The 23218-nt window shown below is 43.3% G+C and overlaps 1 protein-coding gene across 1 annotated transcript; it reads left to right on the top strand.

The window, feature by feature from the left end:
* The first annotated feature begins 13942 nt into the window (after positions 1 to 13942).
* Srsf3 (serine and arginine rich splicing factor 3) lies at positions 13943 to 23071 on the top strand. Its single transcript, XM_051187098.1, has 6 exons — positions 13943 to 14070; positions 17270 to 17477; positions 19128 to 19262; positions 21439 to 21477; positions 21678 to 21764; positions 21857 to 23071. The coding sequence occupies exons 2-6, from the start codon at positions 17272 to 17274 to the stop codon at positions 21882 to 21884; spliced, it is 495 nt and encodes a 164-aa protein (XP_051043055.1). The 5' UTR covers positions 13943 to 14070; positions 17270 to 17271; the 3' UTR covers positions 21885 to 23071.
* Positions 23072 to 23218: the final 147 nt, after the last annotated feature.

Genomic DNA, 23218 nt, shown 5'->3' with positions numbered 1-23218 from the left:
AAATCTCCTAGTTCAAGGCCAGCCTGGTCTACAGAGTAAGTTCCAGGACAGCCAGGGCTTCATAGAGAAACCCTGTCTTGAAAAGCCAAGTAAATAAATAAATGGTCAGGAGGGAGGAAAATATGCCAGCATGGGTAGCCTGCAGGACTCAGAATGAAGAGAGAAAATGAATTCTAGTTTCTGAATAAAAAGAGAGTGAAAACGTTCCCAGGAACAAAAAAAAAAGAAAGAAAGAAAGGAAAATATAAGAAAAGAAAAAAAATCTGTAAGCCAGAAATGAACTGGATAGGACATCCAGTGACCTCACTGTTTGGCTGGGAACCTCCCCGGGAGACAAGGGAGTTGCTGAGGTCCTTTCAAATGGAGGGGTGGAGAGCTGTGTGAATCATGAGGCTCTCCAGCTCCTTGGGGGGAACTTCTAATTCTTCCCAGATATTCAGAGACCCAAGAACTATTTTAACTGCCACCTGAAAAATAATTCATACATTTACTATACATGGAGTTGCTTGGCTCCACACATTCCACGTCTGTAGGTGAAACAAAGCAGAGAGGGCTGAGAGATGTCATGTGAGTTTCATTATCGAAGGACATCTCAGAACTGTTCATGGTCCTACAACTGCCTATCAGGTTCACATATTACACAGGATTTTCCAAAATTCACTTGAAAGGGTTTGTGAAGCACCAATTAACATTTTCCTAAAAGCGGGAGCTGGAGAGACAACTCAGCAGTTAAGGGCAAGTACTGCTCTTGCAGAGGACACGGGTTCAGTTCCCAGCACCCACATTAGACAGCTCATCACTGACTACAACTTCAGCTCATGCCATCCAACGCCATCTTCTGGCCTCTATGGGCACCTGCACCTTTGTGCCCATAGTTACAGACAAACACACTTATGCATAATTTAACACCTCCCCCAAATTATGTGCTTCAGCAAGCATGGCCATGGCCAGGATGTGGGTTGTGGAGACAGATCAGGGCCAAAAAAGATCACTTTCTGGATCTTGTGTGGCTTCAGCAGCCTGGTCTTTGAGGAGCTTTAAGTGCACCTCACATTGAAATGAACCAGAGTCAAGGTCTCTCTCCCCAATTGACAGCTGATGCCTGTTCACGTCTGCTCTCTCGAAGTTGGAAAGTTGCAGGCAGTCGGCATTGGGACTGATCTCATAATCAGAAAAGGAGGGGATCCCAAGCCCTGAGATACTCATCAAATGAAGCTCTACATCCTGAACCAATATTTTAAGTAATTGGAGGGGGGAAGCTATGCTGAAAACTGCAAAAATTGTAGCCCTCTGGGGTACTAGCCTACAGAGAAAGAGGGATTTCTCACTACTGAGGACTTTTAAAATCTCCTTCTTGAGGCAGGAGGAATGACCAACAGGCAGGAGCACTTACTGCTTTTGTGAAGGATCTCCATTCCGATTCCCAGCACCCACCTGGGCAGTTTACAGCTGGTAGTTTCAAGGGATCCAGCACCACCTTCTGACCTCGGCAGGAACTGTACACATGTGCTACACACACATACATTCAAACACACTCCTATACATAAAGTAAAACTAAAGAGATAAAAATAGAGCTGAGTCAGTTGGTGGTGGTGCATGCCTTTAATCCCAGAAGGCAAGTAGATCTCCGTGAGTTCCAGGACAGCCAGAGCTGTTAGAGAATCCCTGTTTCAAAAAACAATCTTTGGCACGTTGCCCATGCTAGGCAGGAACTCTGCTACTGAACCTCAAGCTAGCCCCCATCTCTCCTTTTAAAGCTTTTGTTTTGTTTAAAATATGGATCAAAGATTATAAAACTTTCAAAGTAAAATTCATATTCCTACTTTCTTTGCCCAAATCTTCTGCTCCCCGGCTATTTTGTTGTTCTTTTTAATTTTGTTTTGTTTTAGACAAAGCCTCATGTAGCCCAGGCTTGTCTCAAATTCACTATGTATTAAGGTTGATTTTGAACTCCTGATCATTCTGTCTCCATTTTCCAGATGCTGAGATTATTAGCATGTACCATTAAGCCCAGACTTGTCCCTCACTCCTTCCTAAGAGGAGCAATTGGATTAGCATTTTAGAGACTTATGTCCTACTTTTAAAATGTTTATTTTTATATGTAGTCGTGTGTACGTGTGTACTTGTATGATGAGTTTTTTATTGTTTCATGCTCAAACTGGTGCCTATGGAGGCCAGAGAGTAATGGGTCCCCTTGAGTACCAGAGGTGTGTGAGCCACCTGACATTGGTGCTGAGAACTGAATTGGGGTTCTTTTCAAGAGCAGTAAGCACTCTTAACCTCTGAGCCAACCCTCCAGCCCCTATTTTCCCCTTTGAAAAAATGGCCCGATCTATTCTTATTTGGGGTCCTGATACTGGCAGGGTGGGCTGGCCTGCCTGCCTGCCTGTCTCTCTCTCTCTCTCTCTCTCTCTCTCTCTCTCTCTCTCTCTCTCTCACACACACACACACACACACACACACACACACACCATAGCCTTTCTGGACTACCTTTGTGGTTTTATTTTATAACGTCATACTCGCTTGGCTGGTTTTGTCAGTGACAAACTTAAGGGTTCAGGGTGTGGTTCCCAGATGTTGGTCTTTATTGGTTTAAGAAAATCCAGTACACACAAATGTCAACATTTCCAAAGCAAATTAGGGAGTGGCTTCTTGCATTACAAATGACCCTTGAAAAATGATTCATTTAAAGCTTTTAAAAAGTGTATTGACACACAGGCAATACAGTTTTTGTTTTTTTAATCCACTCTGTAGCCCATGGAACTTATGGGTGACATTTTGCTTCTGCTGGGCTTTATTTATTAACTAAATAGCATTTAAATGTGGTACAAATTTAAAATAGTAAGCAATGCAGGTCCCCCACCCAGACAGACTTGCTAGCACATGGCTATGATTGCAGCTCTTGGGAGGAAGAGGATTAGGAGGTCAAGGTCATCCATGGAGAGTTCAAGGCCAGCCTGTGCTCCATGGGACCCTATCTTAAAAAAAAAAAAAAAAAAAAAAAAAAGATTGGTTCAGCCTGTACAGGTGTCTGTAGCCAAGCATGAGGACCTGGATGCAATCCCTAGGATCCCCAGTAAAATGACCCCATCTGGCCTCCACAGACAAGCACACGTGCATGCACACACACACACACACACAACACTAAGACAATATAATTTAAAAAGCTAAAATAGGGTTAGTGAAATGGCTCAGTGGATATGGGTGATGTCAAACTTGACCTGAGTTCAATCCCTGGGTTCCACATGGTAAAGGAGAGAGCAGACTCCTGCAAGTTGTCCTCTGAACTCAGTATGGGCACCTGTAAAACACACACATACATAAAATAAATAAATGTAAACTTTTAAACTAGTGTATTTGTGTGTGCATTTGTGACAGTGTATGCCTGTGAGTGTGCATGTGTGTCTGGAGAGATGGCTCCTTGGTCAGGAGCACTGGCTGCTCTTCCAGAGAACAAACTCCCTCCCCCTCTGTTTTTGAGTGAGGTCTTACTGTTATCTTACTCTGGTCTGGACCTCATTATGTAGCTCAAGCTGACCTCACACTTGGAAATTCTGCTTCAGCCTCCCAAATGGGGTCTGAGTGACTATGCTTGTCTTTTTCTTTTTAACTTTTAAGGTGCTGTTTTAAAAAAGAGATCATTTTAGGATGTGTTTGCAAATGCAAAAAATATGAAAAGATGCATAAGAAACAAGTAATAGAAGAGACTCATGGGAGGGAGGCTCTGTGGCTGGGGATTAAGGATGGCTGGGGATTAAGGAGGATGCTTGTGCATATATTTTTGCTTTATGCATATGAGTATTTTGCCTGTATTTGTCTATGTACCATGTTCATGCAGTGCCCCCCGAGACCAGACGAGGGCGCCAGATCCTTGAACTCAGTTATAGTCAATTGGGAGAAACCATAAGGATGATGGAAACTGAATCCAGGTTCTCTGCAAAAGCAGACACACAGGCATGCATGCACATATGCACACTTGCTTTATTTTTTAAAATAGGTTCTACTGGGGTCCAGGCTGACCTCAATGCACTGTACTTAAGGGTAACCTTGAACTTCTGCTCTCCAGCATTCACCTTCCAAGTGCTGGGATCACATGAGTTGGCCATGAACATCAATCCATCTTGATAAAATGCTCTTCCCTGCTCTACTTCCTACCTTCCTTGTCTCCATCCTGGAGTCTTCTTCCTCCAGGGGGGGCTTTAGACACTGAAGGTTTGGCTGTTGCCAAGTTTGGCTTTTCAGGTTCTTTTTTTTTTTGTTCTCCATGAGCCAAGTCAAAACTTCCCAAGACCCCAGAGACAAACACTATCTATCCATGAACCCCAAATTGTGGTTGTTTGGCTAGAACCTCCTCTGAACTCTAGACCCTGTCTCCACCTGTCACTCTTCATGAACTGGCTGTGATGAAACACCTGATCAACAAATGTCCTCCTGGCTGGCACCAGGCATCTGGAGCCCCCCTAGTGACTGCTTCTAGCTTATCTTTCTTTGATTTCTGCCAGCTTTCCTTACCCATTCCAGCTCCTCTGCATCTCTCTCTCTCTCTTTCTCTCTCTCTCTCTCACACACACATACACACACACACACACACCACCACCACCACTACTCAGAATAAATCAGGGCCAGAGAGCATCACCTCACCTTCTGCCATCTGTGCACAGATGCCTGCATCCACTCATCCTCCTGTAAGACCTGCAGAACGTGGACCTTCACGTTCCCACTCAGGAAAGGCGACACCCCAAATCACTCAAGAGAAGTGGTCTTGATGCAAATAGCATGAGGAGTTTTTATTCCAAGTGCACTGGGGTCCACAGGCATATGCCATGGAGGGGTAGAGGACTGAGGACCTTGAGGGCATAATTGAGATAGCTTTTATAGGATTTATATCTAAGCTAACAAGGCCAGTTTCAAAGCCAGCCTGTTATTTTCACTAGGCCTAAAAGCAAGGTCATGGGATAGTTCAAAACTTGGAATGGTTAGTAAGGTTTCCTAGGTTACAGAGATTTAGCACACCTGCAAGGTTAGGGGTTTCTTTCTCAAGAACCAGTGGGCTCAGTGGCCTTGTCCTTGAGTGGCTGGGAGAATGTACTTTCCAGTCAGGGAGTTATCTATATCTATTGGCAGAGGCTCTTGTTTTCTCTGTCTTTCCCTTTTTGCTATGAGTTCCATCTTTTAGTCATTAATTTTCTTTGTGGACAGGATGACCCCACAACAGTTTCCAGACTGTTGTTGTGGATAACAACATTCTTCAGAAACTAGGTGATTATAAATAATAATATCCAGAAACCAGTCATTGTGATCAAGCTATTTCATGTGTTTTTCTTTTTCCCTGAGCTTTGCATACAGCTAGGGTGATTTTTAAATACATGCTGATGGACTTTTTCTAAATTTCTAACTTATAGTGGTCATTAGAGAAACTGTATTTTCATCCTTTCACTCCCCCACACACACACTGAAGCCAATTTCCCATCCCCTCAACCTGCTCCTTCCTTCGCCTTCCCTCAATGGTTTTGAGCCTTTAGAGGCTTTCAGGCTTAAAATCCTCCTTCCCCAGCTGTGACTCCATTCCCCTGTCACAGCTACTTCCTGTTTTTAGTCCTATGTCTTTTTTCTTTTTTTTTTTTTTATAATTTATTTATTCTTATTTTATGTTCGTTGGTGTGCTGATATCTTGTTTCTAGTCTAACAAGTAAAGCTTGCCTGAAGATCAGAGGGTGGAGCTAGCCACTAGATAACCATAAAGGTCTGGAGGTCTGTGCGGACAGACAGGAAGTAAGATGTCTGGGCAGAGAGGAATATAGGTGAGAGGAAACAGGAACTCAGTTTGAGGATTTCATAGAGTTTAGAGTTCCAGTGGCCGGCAGCTGTGCTTCTCTGACCTTTCAGCTTTCACCCCCTAATAGCCGACTCTGGGCTCTTATTATTAAGACCTATTAGAACTCCTGTTACACATTGGTGTTTTGCCTGCATGTATGTGTGTGTGTGAGGGTATTAGATACTGGAGTTACAGACCTCTCCTTTTTTCTTTTTAGTTTCTTCAGACAGGATCTCTCTGTAGACCAGGCTGACCTTGAACTCAAAGATCTGCCTGCCTCTGCCTTCCCAGTGCAGGGATTAAAGGTGTGTGCCACCACACTCTGCTTTTAATCCTCTCCTAAAGTCCCAGCCTCTAACTGTTCTAGACAAAGCTAATGGAGTTCTCTTATATTTGCTTGCCCTAGGTGAACATGTGTGGTCACTCACTGACCACTTCTCCTCCAAGTACTTTTGTTTCCTCATCTTCCTTGTGACTATGTTTTGTAAATGGCTCAGCTGGTAATTGCTAGCCCAGGGACTGGATTTTCTTCTTACCTGACAAACACCTAGTTATCTTTAATTTACCCTTCTCCACCCAGCAGATCAGTCTGTACAAGCCAGAGGCCTGTGCTTGCCCGAATAGCAATTATCCCAGATTGCAATTAGCTGCCATGGGGTCATTCTATAACCCCAGGCTACTCCCTGGGTTGTTCAGAATGCCTTGGGACTTCTGTGGTGGCAATACTCAGGGGAGATAGCTTTGTGCTCCAGGGTGTAACCTGCTGTTATTCTTCCAGACACTGCCAAACATGATTTTTTAAAATGTTGAGATCAGAAACACCATGGCTGCAGGTGGCTGAGACCCTGGGTCTGATGCCACAAACTAGGGCGACCAAAAATAGGCAGAAGCTTCTCTACTGGAGATAGAATCTGGGGACTCGTGCATGGTAGGCAAACACTCCATTGAGCTATTTTCCTGACCCTGATTTTAAGATATTTATGGGGGTCTGGAGAGGTGGCTCAGCAGTTAAGAACATGTAGTGATCTTCGAGAGGACCCAGGTACAATTCCCAGCACCCATGTTAAGTGCCTCACAACCACCAGTAACTCCAACTCCTGGGGTGTCCAACTCCTCTGGCCTCTCCATGTATGTGCCCTCACATGTACAAGTCTAAACACAGATACATGCACACCATTTAAAATCACAAAATTAAATCTGAAAGAGGAATTAAAATACATTTATTTATGTGTGCATGTGTCCCATGTGTGTAAGTGGGGTCAGATAAGAGCATCGGGTGTCCTCCCCTCCACCTCTCTCTGCCTGTTCCTCTGAGGCAGGGTCTCTCCTTGAATTCAGCCAGCCTGTGATCCTCCTGCCTCCAACCCCTCCAGGAGCTGGATTATAGGCTCGTGTGAGACACCTGGCTTTGTTGTGTGGGTGCTGGGGTTTGAACTCTGGACCTAAAGATTGCACATGAAGTACTATCAAGTTCTGAGCCATCTTTCCAGCCTGCTTGCTTTTTGAGATAAGGCTTATGCTGACCTTGTACCTGCTATGTAGCCCAGGCTGACCTCAAACTCAAGTGTACCTCCTGGCTCAGTACTCTTAAATGCTGGGATTACAGACATGACCATCCTACCCAACTCAACAGTGTGTTGTGCTACCTAAGAATCCCTGGAGATGACAGTTACTAGGCAACTGCTCTCATCCCCACCTCTGCCTGGCACTCGGAAGGCCTGTGGAGAGCAGCAATAGGCTTGGGAAACCCAGAGTTCTGAATTTTCCAGTCAGCACCTCCTCAGGCAGTGGCCTGAGGGTTATCTGGAAGTGGAGGGGATTCTGTGGAGCCTCATGTGATCTCTACAACACAAGATCTGTGTCATCCCCACCCCCATGGAAAACCAGGAGGAGACTCACCTGTTTAGCACAGTCAATCTGTCTCTAAATTGAGGGAACAAATATCTGAGACAGAGGAAGGCCCTAGAGAGAATACAGGTCTGGGGACAAAAGCCATTAATGTTCCAGAAGGAGACCAGTAGTATGGTGGCACATGCCTACAATCCCAACACTTGGGAAACAGAGGGGACTCAGGAGTCCAAGGCCAGCTTTAGCTATGCTTCAAGTTTAAGGTTTGCCTGGGCTACATGAGATCCTGTCTCAAACAAGTTTCAAGATAGCAATGGTATCCTGACACAGCTCCAGGGACATGGAGAAGCTTGGGAAATGTGGTTTTGGAGACAACAGAAAAAAAACCTAAAACTACCTGGTGCCCATAGGAGGCAGGCAAATAGGTGTTATAGAAGGGGAAAAAAAAAAAAAAAAAAAAAAAAAAAAAACCTATTTTTGCCAGAAGGTAGATGCAGAAGGCCCATGTCCTCTTCGGCCTTACAGAGGAATGGCTTGGTGAAACAGGGAAATTCTGGAGCTGTTGGAGTGAGAAGACACTTGAGTCATGTGCAAAATTAACAAAAATGAGACACACACTTCTGCCTAAATGCAGCTAGCAACCCAGTAGATAACCACCCACACAGCCCTTAATTACCTAAGTAGCCTATTACTGCCTAGCTTACCATCTTGTCTTTTGACCTGTCTTGTTCCTCCCGATTCCCATTTATTATCTCTTGTGTAAATAAAGCACAGATAAGTGGGAGGGAAGAAGCCACAGGTTTGAGAAACCTTGTCTTGTTCACTTGTAAATTAAGATACTTCTTAATTAAAGCCCACTTCTTTAATTCTAGCACAAAGGCAGAGGCAGGTGGCTGTCTTTAAGTTCAGGACAGCCAGAGCTGCACATTGAGACACCTTCTCACAAATAAGAAAGAACAAAGAAAACCTCTCTGCTGGGTGGGTTGGTTTCACAGGCCTGTAGATCAACATTCAGGAGGCTGAGGTAGGAGGATTAGAAGTTCAATGTTGCTCTCAGCTGCCAAGTGAGTTTGAGGCCAGCATGGAGTACTTAAGCTTCAGTTTTTTGTTTGTTTGTTTGTTAAAGGGTACCTCTGTTTTTCAAAATCTCAATCCACAGGGAGAGGGTGTGGAAGATGAGGAAGGGTGAAGAGCCTTCTGTATTATAGTTGCTGCTGCCTCCCAGTGGCCTGCGCCTTTCATACCATTTCGAACTAGGAGAGCAAAAGGGACTACTAAGGACTTGACTCAATCAGGGTGGAGTGCCTTGGAAATCTGCCGGCTCTGGAGGTCCCTGCAGACCTGCGTGCGGGTGGCTCTCTCCAGTGCTTTGCCTTAAGTCTACCAGGGAACCTTTGCTTCCTTATTCTTGTAAGTCTGATCTCTGGAGAGAGAGCTTCAGGGAAACCAAAAGAATGGGGCTCTAGGGAGAGCTGCTGAATAAAGTCATAAACAACTGGCCAAAACCTTTTTCTACATATTAATTTTTCTCTCTTTTTGTTCTGCTTTTTCAAAACAGGATCTCTCTGACTACCTACTGCTGGGATTAAAGGCATGCGCCACCACCATCAGGCTGACTTTTTTCTTCTAAATAAATCTGTTTTTTCCTGTATGGATGTTTTGCTTATGTCTGTCTGTACAACACACATGTGTGCTTGATGGCTAGCCTGGAACTTGCTATGTCTCAAATTCACAGAGATCTTCCTGCCCTTAATGGGATCAAAGACATGCAACACCATGTCTGCTTAAAAAAAGCTTTTTTTTTTTTTTTGGTTTTTCAAGACAAGGTTGACAAGGTTTTTGTTCCTGTGCAGTCCTGGCTGTCCTGGAATTTGCTCAGGAAACCAGGCTGGCTTTAAACTCAGAGTAACTGTTTGTCTCTGCCTCTCAGGTGCTAGGATCAGAGGTGTGTGAAAAGAATACATTTTTAAATAAACAGATAGAGTGGGGGGAGGAACTAGGGGGGGTACACACCTTTAATCCCAGCCCTTGCCATGTAGAGGCAGGCGGATCTCTGAGTTCTAGATCATCCTGGTCTACAACACAAGTTCCAGGATAGCCAGGGCTATTATTCAGAGAAACCATGTCTGGAAACAACAACAACAACAAAAAAGATCAAGTGAATTTCAGCTGAGAACCTCCCATCACCCTGGAAACACCCATCACTTTCTGTAACTCCAGTTCCAGGTGAATTTATGACCCCTTCTGGCCTCCTTGGGCACTAGGCACCCTGTGGTGCATAGCCATACAAGCAGGCAAAACACCTATGCACATAAAATAAAGATTGGAAATTTAAAGAGAATTTAAAAAATACAAATAAAAAAGACGGAGCTGTGTATGGTGGTTCACATCTGTGACATTGGCCTTCCCCAGCTGAGGCAAGAGGGTTGTTTCAAGTTCTAGTCAACTGGCTGTATATCAAAACCCTGTCTCAAACCCTCCCTCAAAAATTACTGGGGAAAAAATCAGGTGCTGGGGAGATGGCTCAGTGGTTAGGCTGCTCTTTCAGAGAATCCGGGTTCAGTTCCCAGCACCCACATGGCAGTTCACAACTGTCTGTGACTTCCAGGAGCTCCAATACCCTCCTCTTCTGGCTTCCGCAGGCTTCTGTTGCACAGACATCTAAGCAAAACATTCATACACAAAAAAAAAAAAACAAATTCATTAAAAAAAAAAATCAATCCCAACAAATGCTGGAAATTGCAAGCTGGTAGCTGGCTGGCTGGAACCTATTTGGAAGGACCCTCAGGAGGATGTCAGGATGCCCTGGAAACTAGGGAGAGGGTGAAACTGTATCCTTGGTATAGGCTTCTGCTCTGTGAACCCACTCCATGGAGATTCCATAGAGACGACAAAGAGAGACTCAGAAGCTAGGAACTGGAATTTTACAGTAGCTGCTCTTACACTGAAATATTCTATCAATTTCCATTTGATTTTTTTTTTTTTTGGTACATTTTTAGACAAGGTCTCATGTAGCCCAGACTGGCTGTACAACAAGACCCTATATCCAAAAACAAGAAACAAAATAAAACCAAAGAAAGGCATTGTGGCACACATCTTTAAAACCTAGCACTCAGAGACAGGCAGGTAATCTCTGTGCCTTTGAGGCCAGCCTGGTCTATGTAGTTCCAAATTAGCCTGAGCTACATAGTGAAACCCTGTCTCAGGTTAAAAAAACAAACAAAAAAAAAAAACTACGTAAAATTAAATGAAACCCCCCCAGAACCACAACAGTAACAACAAAATATCCCCCCAAACAAGGAGGCAATGTAAAAATTATTGTCATCCTGCTTTCTTTTTTAGTTTTGATGCCTTCAAAAATCCAGTATTTTCTTTCTCTTTTTTCATTACATTTACAGCACATCTGACTGAGACCAAATAGCTACAGGTGCTTAATGGCCATTGCATAAGACAGTCCAGCCCTAGATCATTTCCCCAGTCTGCTCTACTGTGCTCTGTGTCTTGGGAGGTGGATTTCAGGGTTGACTGCATCACCCAGGTCTTATGCCCTCAGGTTTCTACTATGTTTCAGTGAGAAAGAAGTCACCATATAGAGATGGGACCAGAGGAGCTGGACCTGGAGTTTCTGGGGAGAGCCCTTGGCCTTGCTTGGGTGTTGAGCATGGCAGAAACAATATGGTTTTGTTCCTCTGCTCAGAAACCCAGGCCCACACGGTTCCTCTCCTGGTTTCTTTGGGTAGCCCTGCTGCCTTCTTCCTGCCATAGAGCCCAGAGGTATCTCTGGGAGTGTCCTGCTGGTTCTTAGCTCCCTCAACTCAACCCTGCACTGAATCAAGTATTCAAGGAAATGATATTATGTTTCAGGTTCCTAAGAGGTTTGCTTTACTGAAACTTGAAGTCAATCACAATTATTTTAAATATTGTTGGGTGTGATGGCACATGCCTTCAATTCTCAGCCTAGGCTGGAGAATCTCTGAGTTGGAGCCCATCCTATTCTTCAGAGCAAGTTCCAGGAAAGTCAGGGCTACACAAAGAAACCTTGCATGGAAAAAATTAAATTAAATTTGATAAAATCTTGTAATACTTAGTGCCTGGCCTGGTGGGGGATGAACATGCCTTTAATCTCAGTATTCAGGAGGCAGAAACAGGTGGATCTCTGAGTCTAAAGCCAGTCTGGTGTACAGAAAGAGTTCCAGGATAGGCTCCAAAGCTACAGGGAAACCCTGTCTCGAAAAACAAAACAACAAAAAAGAGCCTGGTCATCATCCTTGTGGTTTATCTTACTTTGGGCAAGGCTGGAGAGGGAACCCAGAGCCCTGCACGTGCTAGAGTCAACCCCTCCTGCTGAATGACATCATATATATAAATATATATATATATTTATTGGAGTGGGGAAGCCCAGGAAACACAGTTTTGCCTTGAACTTGGTCCTGGACTGTAGTCAGGTATGTCCAAGAAGCATCCTAAAGTCTGAATGGATCCAGGAGAGCTATGAATGCAATCCATCACATTTGTAAATGAAGTCATGGAACAAGGTCAAAACATTTGACACACTTGTACACAGTGAGTGCTAGGTCAGGGTGGGTGTCACAGACACAAACAGAACATATGTACTCACATTTGAGAGGCTGGTATACAGTTGAGTTCAAGGATAAGCAGGGGTTACATAGAGAAATGTTTCATCAAAATAACAAAACAAAACAAAAACCCCACCAATATTTGGACAAGGGAAATGCCTCAGTTGGGGCTGGATTAAAGGTGGTCATTACCTACATTTTAGAGGTGAGAATATGACAAGTCAGGTAGGTACATCAGGTTTTTGTCTGAAACAGGGTTTCTCTGTGTAGCCCTGGCTGTCCTAGAACCTGCACTGTAGACCAGGGTGGCCTCGAACTCATAGAGCTCCACCAGCCTCTGCCTCCTGAGTGCTGGACTAAGGTGTGCACCACCACCGCCTGGCATAGTTTTTGTTTTTTTTAGAAAGACTCTCAAGAAGTTCATTCTGGCCTAGAACTCTCTAAATGCATGAAAAAAATCTTTAAGTCCTGCCTCCTTGGGCCCAAGTCCTGAGATTTCAGGCAAGGGGGAGGGAGGAGGAAAAACAGAAGGGGACAAATCTAAGTCATTAAGAAAAATCTAGAAAGATAATTTTCTAGAAATGATAATTTTTTTCCCCTCTAATCTCTAGTCCTACAGTTGGAAGGCCACAACACAGACTGGTTTAACAACTTGTGTCCAGCACTGTAATGCCTTCCTTGTGCTATATGAATCCACCTCTTTACCTGTGGGGGCAATTAAGGTGTAGAGCTATGTGTCTGTAAAACTGGTCATTATTTTTGTTTTTCGGGCAAGCAGAAATAACTCATTTTCCGCAATAAACCAAACTTGCCTGAGCAGAACTAGGCTGAGGATAAGTTTGGGAACTGGAGACAAATTCTGTGGCGGATCAAGATTGTGATTATCACAATCCAGTTTCTCCTTCGATATCCAGCTCCCAGGCTGTGTGCAAAGGCTCAGGAAGATGAAGGGGCCTGCCAGTGAGAGCAAAGCTGTTACACCAGCAAGGCGGGAGCTGTGTGCAGAGAGTCACCCTGTACCGGCCTCTCCCCTTTCCTCTTGTGAAAGCGATCCTGGTGACCGTTCCCCCTCCTCCCTCCCTCAGACGGTCTCATAAGCCTCATTTGCCGCGCGCGGTTTGAGCAAGAGGCGGGAAAACAAGAGTTGGGCTAACTTTGCAAACTGTCCCCTCTGTAGGGCCACCGTGGGGTACCAGTTAGGTCGCCCACAGCTCGGTGACCTTGAGAACGGCTCTCAGGCTCCCTTGTCAATGCGGTGCTCTGGAATCGCGGCCTAGCAAGGAGGGAGCAAGCACGCACACCCGACTCTGACCCGAGCCTGCGGCCACGACCCTCATGACTTGGGAATAATGGCGGCCGCGTCTAGGCAGTTTTCATCCAGCGGCCGCCTGGTCTAGGCAGTTTTCATCCAGCGGCCGCCTGGGCGGAAGTGAGGAAGACCGGGTCTGGGCGAGAGCGGGGATGGGCAAGCGCCAGCGTTGCATCCACGGGGCTGGCGGGCACGCGGCGGCGAGCCCGCGCCACCCGCGCGTCTCCGCCCACCTGACGGAACGGCTGGCGCGCGCTCCCAGTAACCGCGGTTTCTCGCGGCGTCGCGTCACGGCCTTCGCTGCCTCTGATTGGGCGATCGGGCGGGGTCACGTGATACAAACGGGGCGGGGTTTCTTGACGCAAACGGGGCTCTATAAAAGAGGCGAGGGGAAGGTGGTGGTCCGCCATTTCGTGGACGCCAGGGAACGGAGAGCATCTGCTAAAGCAGATCCCGAAGTGCGCGGGTGGGCCTGACGGAGTGTTGGGGTTTGAACCTCGGTGTTTGAACCCAGGATCTCGGTAAGAGACCGGCGACCGGCGGGAGGGAATTGTGGTTTCACGGAGTTGTGGTGGGGCCGCGCGCAATGGCGGCGCCGGGTTGAGACAAAGGGGCGCCGCCGCCATTTTGTGACGTTCGGCCCGGGGCGGCGGCGGGAGCATCGGCCGGGTCGGAGATGCATCCTGGCCCGTGAATACGGGAGTTTCCTTATTCCCATCGGCTGTAGCCGAGGAGAGCGATTGCTCAGACTGGGCCTCGGAGGGTGTGATCCCTAACCGCATTCTGCACGTCGCGGCCTTTAATCGGATGGCACCTTTTTTACCTTTTATGCTCCTGACTTGAGATATGATTGAAGGTTTTGTTTGTTCTTTTTTATTTATGTTAAGACCAAGCCTTTACTGAAGCTCTCTACGACCTCACCTACTTAATTTTTGCTTTAAAACTTGGATAAAATTAGGTTTTATGTCCTCCCCAATGTAAGTTCCGGTTCAAGTTGAATTTTTCTTGGACCTGCTTTGCTGTTAACAGGTGTGAAAGTCGGGGATGGTTGACTTTTATTTCCGCGGAATGGCTTGCCTTCTCAACTGAGTCTTGGGCACTGGGTGGGGTCACAACAAAATAGGATGTGCCCGGACTATTTTTAATAGTACGAAACACTGCAAATGAATTATTTTTCATTTCGGAAATGTGAAATTGAAAAGTTAACGAATGCATGCCCTTCAGGGCCTGCTGTATTTGTATAATCAGTGTCCTTTTAGTTTTTATTTTTAGGGCAAAATTCTGGGGATGTACTGGGGATTGAATTTGGCATGTGTGTGATACGCAAGAACCCTACAGCCTCGCTATCCTCCCAGCCCAACAGACTTATTTTTCAGTGTTGCTTCTCTTTAATCTTTCTTGAAAAGATGGAGGTATCTTTACAAGTCTGACCTCATAACTGTCACTCCTGGCCTACTGAGTCACACGCAAGAGTGCCTGGCTGTGGTGGTTTTTAATGTGTCCACAATGCCCTGGAACGTTTTGCTTACATGTTTGTTTTTCCTGAGACAGTTTTGTGTAGCCCTGACTGTCCTGGAAATCACTCTTTGGACCAGGCTAGCCTCAAATTCAGACCCGTTTGCCTCCACCTCCTCAGTGCTGGGATTAAAGAAGTGAGACGAGCTTCAGCTGCCCAGGCAACGTTTCAGCTCCTGGTTTACTTTTTCTGTGACTCTGGCTGTCTTGGGAACTGTTCTCCTGTCTCACCTTGGGAATTTCTTTAGTCATAATGCTTAACATGCATGAGCTCCTCAACAACGCTAGTCTTTCGAAAACTTAACCGAATTCTGTAAGATACGATTTTTCATTTTCCGACAGCTCTTCCTGGCAGTCACTAATTTAGATTTTTCACTTTGGGTGTTTCATATTCTGGGAATTGTAATGTCCTTTTCCGGTTTTTTTGAACATTTTCAAGGTTTTTACTTTGTATTTTGTCAGTATATTTCTGATTTGCTGTACCACATTTTGCCTATTACCTGGCAGCTATTTTGATTGGCACAACTTTCATTGTTGTGAATGGTGCTGTAGGGAGATGTATAGGCTGTGTCTGTAGTGCTAGGGATTAAGTTTTAGTGCATTCCAGGCAAGTTCCTGTCATTGAACAGAGTTCATACTCTTCCCAATGTTTGGAAAAATCACGTGGAGCCAGGTGTGCATACCTTTTAAGTCCTCTTGAACTCAAGGTCAGCATTTTCTCAATTAAAAATCATTGAATGGTTTGGCTGCCTGAAGAATTTTGTCTGCTTAAGGAAGTCTTTTGAGATGGTATTAGTGTGGTTCTGGCAGTAAAGGAAGTTTTTGGTTGTGACTGGATCTTCAGCTGTATCCCTGCCTAGCCTTAAAACTGGTGATCTTAATGACTACCTTTTAAGACTAGGATTACAGGTCCCACCTAAGGAAGCCTTTTAAAAAACATTTTATGCTGTGATAGTGCGTGCATGCCTTTGATCCCAGCACAGGGAAGCAGATGCAAAGGGAGGCCAGCCTGGTCTACAAAGCCAGTTTCAGGACTTGTTACAGAGAAATCCCATCTTGAAAAGTTTATTTTGTGTTTTTGGGGGGCTGTCTATTTGCCACAGTAAAGGTCAGAAAGATAATTTGAAGGAGACTTTTTTTCCAGTGTCAGTAGCTCAACTTAAGTGGCAGACTACTGGTGCCTTTAACCACTGATCGATCATCTTTACAAACCTCCTAAGGAAGCTTGAAGTGGAGGTTTTTCCAACTTAACTTAAAGCTATTAAGTTATGGTATAGAGAGGCATTTATATATTGCTTGTCTGGTCCAAATGTAGTTGCTTATCTAAACTTAATGGAATGGCTGAGTAATAAAGACATACCCATCTTTCTGTTTTCTGCTGTAATTTCTTCCTTGTCAGCTGTTAAGTGATGATAGGAAGGGACAATGGTAATGGCTAAAATGGTTGTCTTGCCTTAAAGGGGAGAGACTTAAATATCACATGTGGATTTTTTTTTAATGTTTTAAGATGGTTTCTTGTCTCATTGGAAGCTGATCTCCATCTCTGAGCAATCATCCCACATCTTATTTGGCCTCCTTTCAGTACATTATTATATTCAGGGCTGAATGGAGTCTGGCACAGGAGTTTAAGGCCAGCCTTGGTTACTGGGGAGGGAGGGAAAGAAGAGAGGACAGACACTGTCTTTAATAAACAGTGTTCCCTATTTACAGTCCATATTGTGTTGATCCTTCGAGTTTCTTCAGTTCTAAAGTGACTTTTAAAGGAGATGAGGCTGGCATCTGACTCAAAAGATCCACCTTTGAAGCACAAGAATATTTATTCTCTAGCCCTGTCTGGCTTAGAACTCCATGTATAGGCCAGTTTTTCCTAAAACTGAGATCCACCTACACTATACTCTGCTTGAGCACTGGGATTTATATGTAGGCTGTCCTCATACTTAAATCACCCACTTCTCTACCTGCTGACCTAAGAAAATTGCTGGTTTCCCTGGGGATTATGGGTGGAGTACTTATATAGTCCATTCCCCTCCCTCTTTCTGGACTTTTTAGTTTGTTTCTGTTTCAAATAGTTTATTCGTGCTGGGATTGAATCCAGAAGCTTGTGCGTGTTATACAAATAGGATTTATCTATTCTGAGGTTGTTTTTAACTTTAATTTTCTTAGGATTGCTTGGATTAATATTAGTATTTTTTGTTGTCATTACAGAAATGCATCGTGATTCCTGTCCACTAGATTGTAAGGTGTATGTAGGTAATCTTGGAAACAATGGGAACAAGACTGAACTAGAGCGGGCTTTTGGCTATTATGGACCACTTCGAAGTGTGTGGGTTGCTCGGAACCCTCCTGGCTTTGCTTTTGTTGAATTTGAGGATCCCCGAGATGCAGCTGATGCTGTCCGAGAGCTGGATGGAAGGTAATGTTAATGGCAAACAGTTAACCTGGTTTTCAGTGTTTAAATTTTCCCGGACTTGTGGCTTTTTGTGTTTTAGGTGTTAGCTATGTCCTGACTACTTTTGAACTCTTTACACAATGGGTATATACTGTAACCCTACTAGCTGGCTGATGGAACAGTGTGCCACAACATTCCTGCTTTGAGCCAGATGTGACTTAAGCCCAGAAATCCAGCAATTGGTTGTGTAGCAAGTTGAAGGCTTTAGAGCCTCATAATATAAAAGCTAAGTTATTTGTTCATACAAGTTACAATAAAAGTTGGCTAGGGTGTCATCAATCAACTGTCTAATTGTTCTGGCTTAACTCATTGTGGTAGCTCTAGACAAATTAAGGAAAGATAACCAACCATATCTTGCTTTTTTTTCTGCTAATAGGTGGAATTTCTTATGTGTTAGTTGTTGCAGAATAATGGGGAAGGCATACTATAAAGCAGCCAGCATGATTGTAGCCTTTAGAGTAGTATGCAGGAGAATAGAAATACACAAATACAAAGATAAAAATGAAGGTGCTTCATACTGAATTCTAGCTAGTAGCAGTTAATATTGAACTCAAATCAAGAGTGGTTCAGGAACTAGAGGTGACTCTGAGGTTAGTGGCACTTCCTACCCTTCCAAAGATCTGAATTCAGTTCCCAGCAACCACATGGTGGCTCACAAATTCTCTGTATTGAGATCTGGTGCCCTCTTCTGGCCAGCAGGCATACATGCAGACAATAATAAAAAAAGCAGAGGACCTGGAGCCACGTGGTAGTTCACAGCCATTTGTAGCTCCAGTTTCTAGTTATCTCATGCTGTCTTCTGACCTCCTTGGGCACCAGGCATATGTGTGGTACAGGGCCTTATGCAGGCAAAATATTTCTATATATATAATAGGCTTTTTTGATAAGCAGTTTGTAATTGTTTTATTTTTGAGACAGGGTCTTGTAGCTTAGTACAATTTAAAAATTTTTTTATGATTTAAGACAGAGTCTCATTTTGTAACCTAGCCTCAGATCTACCTGGCCAGCCTGATCTACAGAGCAAGCTTTAGGACAGATAGCCAGGGCTATATAGAAACTCTTTCTAAACTTTGTACTGTATGTGTGTTTTACCTATATGTCTTCATGTGCATTTCTGCTAGTCACAGGCCAATAAAGAAGGTGTTTGATTACCAGGAACTAGAATTCTGTTGTGAGTCTCCTTGTGGGTACTGGGAAACAAGCCTGTGGCAACTTCAAGAACAGCCAATGCTTTGAGCTTCTGAGCTCTCTGTAGCTTTTATTTTATTTTGAAGTGGATTCTCTAGTATAAACTGGCAAAGTGGCTTTCTCTCCCTGGTGCTGGGGTTAACATACCCAGCCAGCCTGATTCATAAACAGTAAAAATTGTTTGGGTTTTTTTTTTTTTTTTTTTTGAAAAAAATTCCCATTTGAAAAGATTTGGGCTCTTAATCTATGTAAAGAGTTTAGCAAATGTAAGAGTTTTTTTTTTTTTTTTTTTTAAACAAGTTTAAGAAACTCAGACTGTTGGATTAGGTTCCATTTAACTTAATGTGGTTTGGGTGAAATTGGGGGAGATGAAGATGGACTATTCCCGCAATGAGCAATTTTGTAATGAGTGACCCTTCTCCTTAGAACACTATGTGGCTGTCGTGTGAGAGTGGAACTGTCGAATGGTGAAAAAAGAAGTCGCAATCGTGGCCCGCCACCCTCTTGGGGCCGTCGCCCTCGAGATGATTATCGAAGGAGGAGTCCTCCACCTCGGCGAAGGTATTTGAGAGAGCACGTTTTAGAGAGTCATTGTGGTATAATGGAGTAGCTTATAGGAGCAGGTATTTCTGCCCAAGTTTGTTGGTGGGTTTAACTTATTGTGAACATCTGAGGTTTCTACGAACATTTATTATTTGTTGGGTGTAGTTTGGGGTATGTGAGTTGTGCTGAGTGTTGGCTTTTGTCTGTAGGTGTATATTCATGTTGGTAGTTAGTAACTTCTATCTTGGATCTGTCTTCTAGTTCATCTTCTAGTTGCATCTTTCCAAGTCTTCCCTTTTACTTCAATTTAGGCCTTTTTCCATTTCTTGACTCCATAAAGATCAACATTACATTCAACTAGCTCTTCACAAATGTGTTTTTTCTAGTAGCACAGTTGTAATATTTATCAAAACAGGCAGCTGTTTTAATGTTACAGCCGGTAAAGTAGAAATCTTTCTGAAACAAACTTAAGTCACTAACCAATAAAGGGGGCTAAAAAAGTATTCCAAGTCATCCGTTCTTGAATCCCCAATAGGAAAGAATTCAGTTTTTTTTGTTTTTTGTTTTTTGTTTTTTTTTTAAATGATTGAAATGGCATCCTTCTTGGACCAGGCAGTTGCCTGGATGCAAACTCCTCATCTCCTCAAATCAAGCCTCCAAAATAGTTTCTGTAGGACTGAATTTACCTCTTACAGGTGAGTGAAGTCCTAGGAGATAGGAGTTCAAAATCTTGCCCCTTTTGCTATTTTGAAAAACAACACACTGTTGCCCATCATAATAAAGAGTATTTGTTAGCTAATAGATGGTTGTACTGATGGCTTGTTTTTCATTTTTTTTGTGCTTTTTGGTCCATCTATTAATAAAAATGAACCCCGTTACAGAGTCACCATCATGTCTCTTCTCACCACCCTCTGAATCTGCATTAGCCAGTCAACTAGCCCTTTCAGCGTCATGTGACCAGCGCGCCCCATTCAGCTTGGCTGGTGTCGTTTCACATGACCCAGGCTGGCCAGTCGTCAGGTTGCACCGCCCTTTGGTTCCCGAGCATGCTGTTTTCTCTCAGCCTTCTCTCCAACCTTAACCAAATCGGCAGCAGCCACCTCGACCGCCCACACATTCCTGGCCAATCAGCTCAGCTGTTTATTTACCAAATGTCTTCACAACAACTACAGCAGCAGCCTTCGGCTAACAAAAAAGCAGGAAAAATCCACAACACCCCCTTCGCCAACCAACTAAGTCCAACGCAACATCTGGCAAAACCTTTTCAGCAAATTCTTCCTGGCCGTCAGTCCGGCAGCCTCACCTCACCATTTCTAGCTTGTTGAAACCCAAAACTAGTAAGTTTTTCCTGCTTATACAGTTTACTGCTGGTTAAAAATAAGGAGTAAGCGGCTTAAAGTAATTCTTTTTCTGGATCAAAGGCTGGCTGTGCATAATTGAATGGTAACGTACAATATATTGCTTGAAACAACTTTTAAGGGTGATAGGGAACTCATAATGTGACTAGACCTTCAAGTGAACTTATGTGCATGTGTGAGATGCCAAACTAAAATTTTAATATCTCTAACAGATTTTAGCTTTCTTCCTAGCAAAAAATTTGTTAAATCCTATCACCTTTAAATGGTTTTACTAACAGTTTTCAAAATTTAAAAATTTTGGGGGTGAAGTGTGGGCCAAGCTATAGTAATTTTGATGAGGCTAAACACACTCTTAAATGTTACATCACAAATGCAGTTCTAATGTAGCACTAAATGGCATCAATATTTACACCTACCGCGTTTTCACAAAATGACACTATCCACCTGGTACTTAAGTCTTGTTATGGACTTAAAGGTTTGCATGGGTTCCAAATACTGGTTTATGGTAATGTTTTTGGAACTACTTGTGGGACTACATTTGGTGTGGTGTTTGGGTAGTGGAGTTAGCTTGACATGAAGTTTTGCATCGGACAGATCTGCTGTGAAGCATTCTTTGTTAAAATGAATCCATGGTTGGAATACCTGCTTTCACTTGAGCTTTTTGTTCCTTAATCCTTCTGTGCCTTTGTTTTCTTTTCTTTTTTTATTTTTGGACGATGGGTGCCAGTTCTTCGGCACATTCACTGGGCCCAACAGTGAGATTGAAAAGTTGGGAAATGCCTCACGCCATATATACTAATTGACGATTAGTCTAATTTTGCTGTTTCTGCTTTTAGATCTCCAAGAAGGAGAAGCTTCTCTCGAAGCCGGAGCAGGTAAATTTGCCCTTTCTCAGAAATGGTACCTTTGATAGCTCTAAGCTGATTCCCCAAGTACTCCTTAATGAGATTTAGAGGACCCTAAAAGTGGCAGTGTCTTGGGAAGCAAACAGAGTCAGGGTTAAGTTAGAATGAGCCAGCCTTTCCCACAAGTTAAATGTCTCATCATTGGCTAATGTGCTTTCTGTTGGTTCTAGGTCACTTTCTAGAGATAGGAGAAGAGAAAGGTCTCTGTCTCGGGAGAGAAACCACAAGCCATCTCGGTCTTTCTCTAGGTCTCGAAGGTAAGATAACTCACCAGTGGCTGAACTTTTGAAGATACCTTTTTATATTATGCACTAATAAGATACTAATGTTTTTATTTATTTATTTTTAGCCGATCTAGGTCAAATGAAAGGAAATAGAAGACCAGCTTGCTAAAGAAGTGGTGTACAGGAAATAACTTCATTTGACAGGAGTATGTACAGGAAATTCAAGTTTTGTTTGAGACTTCATAATCTTGGTGCATTTTTAAGATGTTTTAGCTGTTCAAATTTGCTTTGAACTTTAGTTTTTCATAGACTGAAATAAACCTAGATCCTGCCCAGTTAAAGTGTGATGTGCTAATGATACAGAAACCACTGGTGGAAATGGAATAAAGCTCTAGTTTGTCTAGTAGCTGGGATATGGTGTGGAGCTGTGGGTAAAATGATAGGCAGTCTTTAAAAGCTGTTAGTGAACACTAGCTAACAGGTAAAGGATGGGAACTGCACCCTGAAGGCTTTCAGAGGTTCCTTACTGATTGCTATATATGGACGCATAGCTGCAACATTCTTTATTTGGAAATGGAAGACTTTAAGTTACCAGTGTCCTATCAGTGTAAGGGTACATTGTAGAGCTGAACCTTTGAGTTACTGTGCAAGATTTCTTTTTCATGCTGTCATTTGTAATATGTTTGTGAGAATCCTTGGGATTAAAGTTTTGGTTACAAATTGTTGTTTAACTTGAAAGCTTGTTTTTCCTTGCACACTCAAAATCTGTGAGCTTGGTATCAAGTCCAAGTATAACATTCCTATTGGAAGCCATACTTATATTTTCTTGTAAAGTGCTTTTGGATTAATAAAATACTAGCATAATTGTGTAGTAGTCAGTTGAGTGAACCCACTGTTACAGTTGTTCTCATCCCTGGGGAAGCAGTTGGTTATCCAGTTCTTTCTTTGTAAGAAGCATAACTAAGAGGCGCGGGATTAAGTGAATACATTTTTTTCCTTTGATGTCACCTTCTAAGTCATTTTTTAGGAATTGAAGCCAGTTCAGGATCATGACACTGACATTTTAAAGTAGCATCAGTGTGGTATATTGTAACTCTTAAGTGGCTTTTATCTTCAGCATGAAAACATTCAACAAAGTTTTAAAAATTGGTTTTATTTTATAACGAGGTCTTGCATGGGATTCCAAACTGACCCATCATGATGTAAACTCCATCATATGGTTAAATGTAATGATGCACAGTTGAATATGGAGGCATGCATACCCTTTCTCTTAGAAATCTGGAGGAGTTGTGGTTTCAGATTTTTTTGTGTATAATTAGATTAAATCATAATGCAACAGTCTTGTGGCTTAAGTTTTCTTAAATGTGTCCTTTTAAGGTAGTTTTTGGATTCACTATACTGACTGATTTTTATGTTACACCCCCTCCCATTAGCTTTCAACAGCACAGTAAGACTTGTGTTCAGAAAGTTCCAACACGAGCCTTTGA

Source organism: Phodopus roborovskii, unplaced genomic scaffold (genome assembly GCF_943737965.1).
Source record: "Phodopus roborovskii unplaced genomic scaffold, PHOROB, whole genome shotgun sequence".
NCBI classification, from domain to species: Eukaryota; Metazoa; Chordata; class Mammalia; order Rodentia; family Cricetidae; genus Phodopus; species Phodopus roborovskii.
The sequence above is the reverse complement of the archived record's forward strand: the minus strand, read 5'-3'. Positions and strand labels throughout refer to the sequence as shown.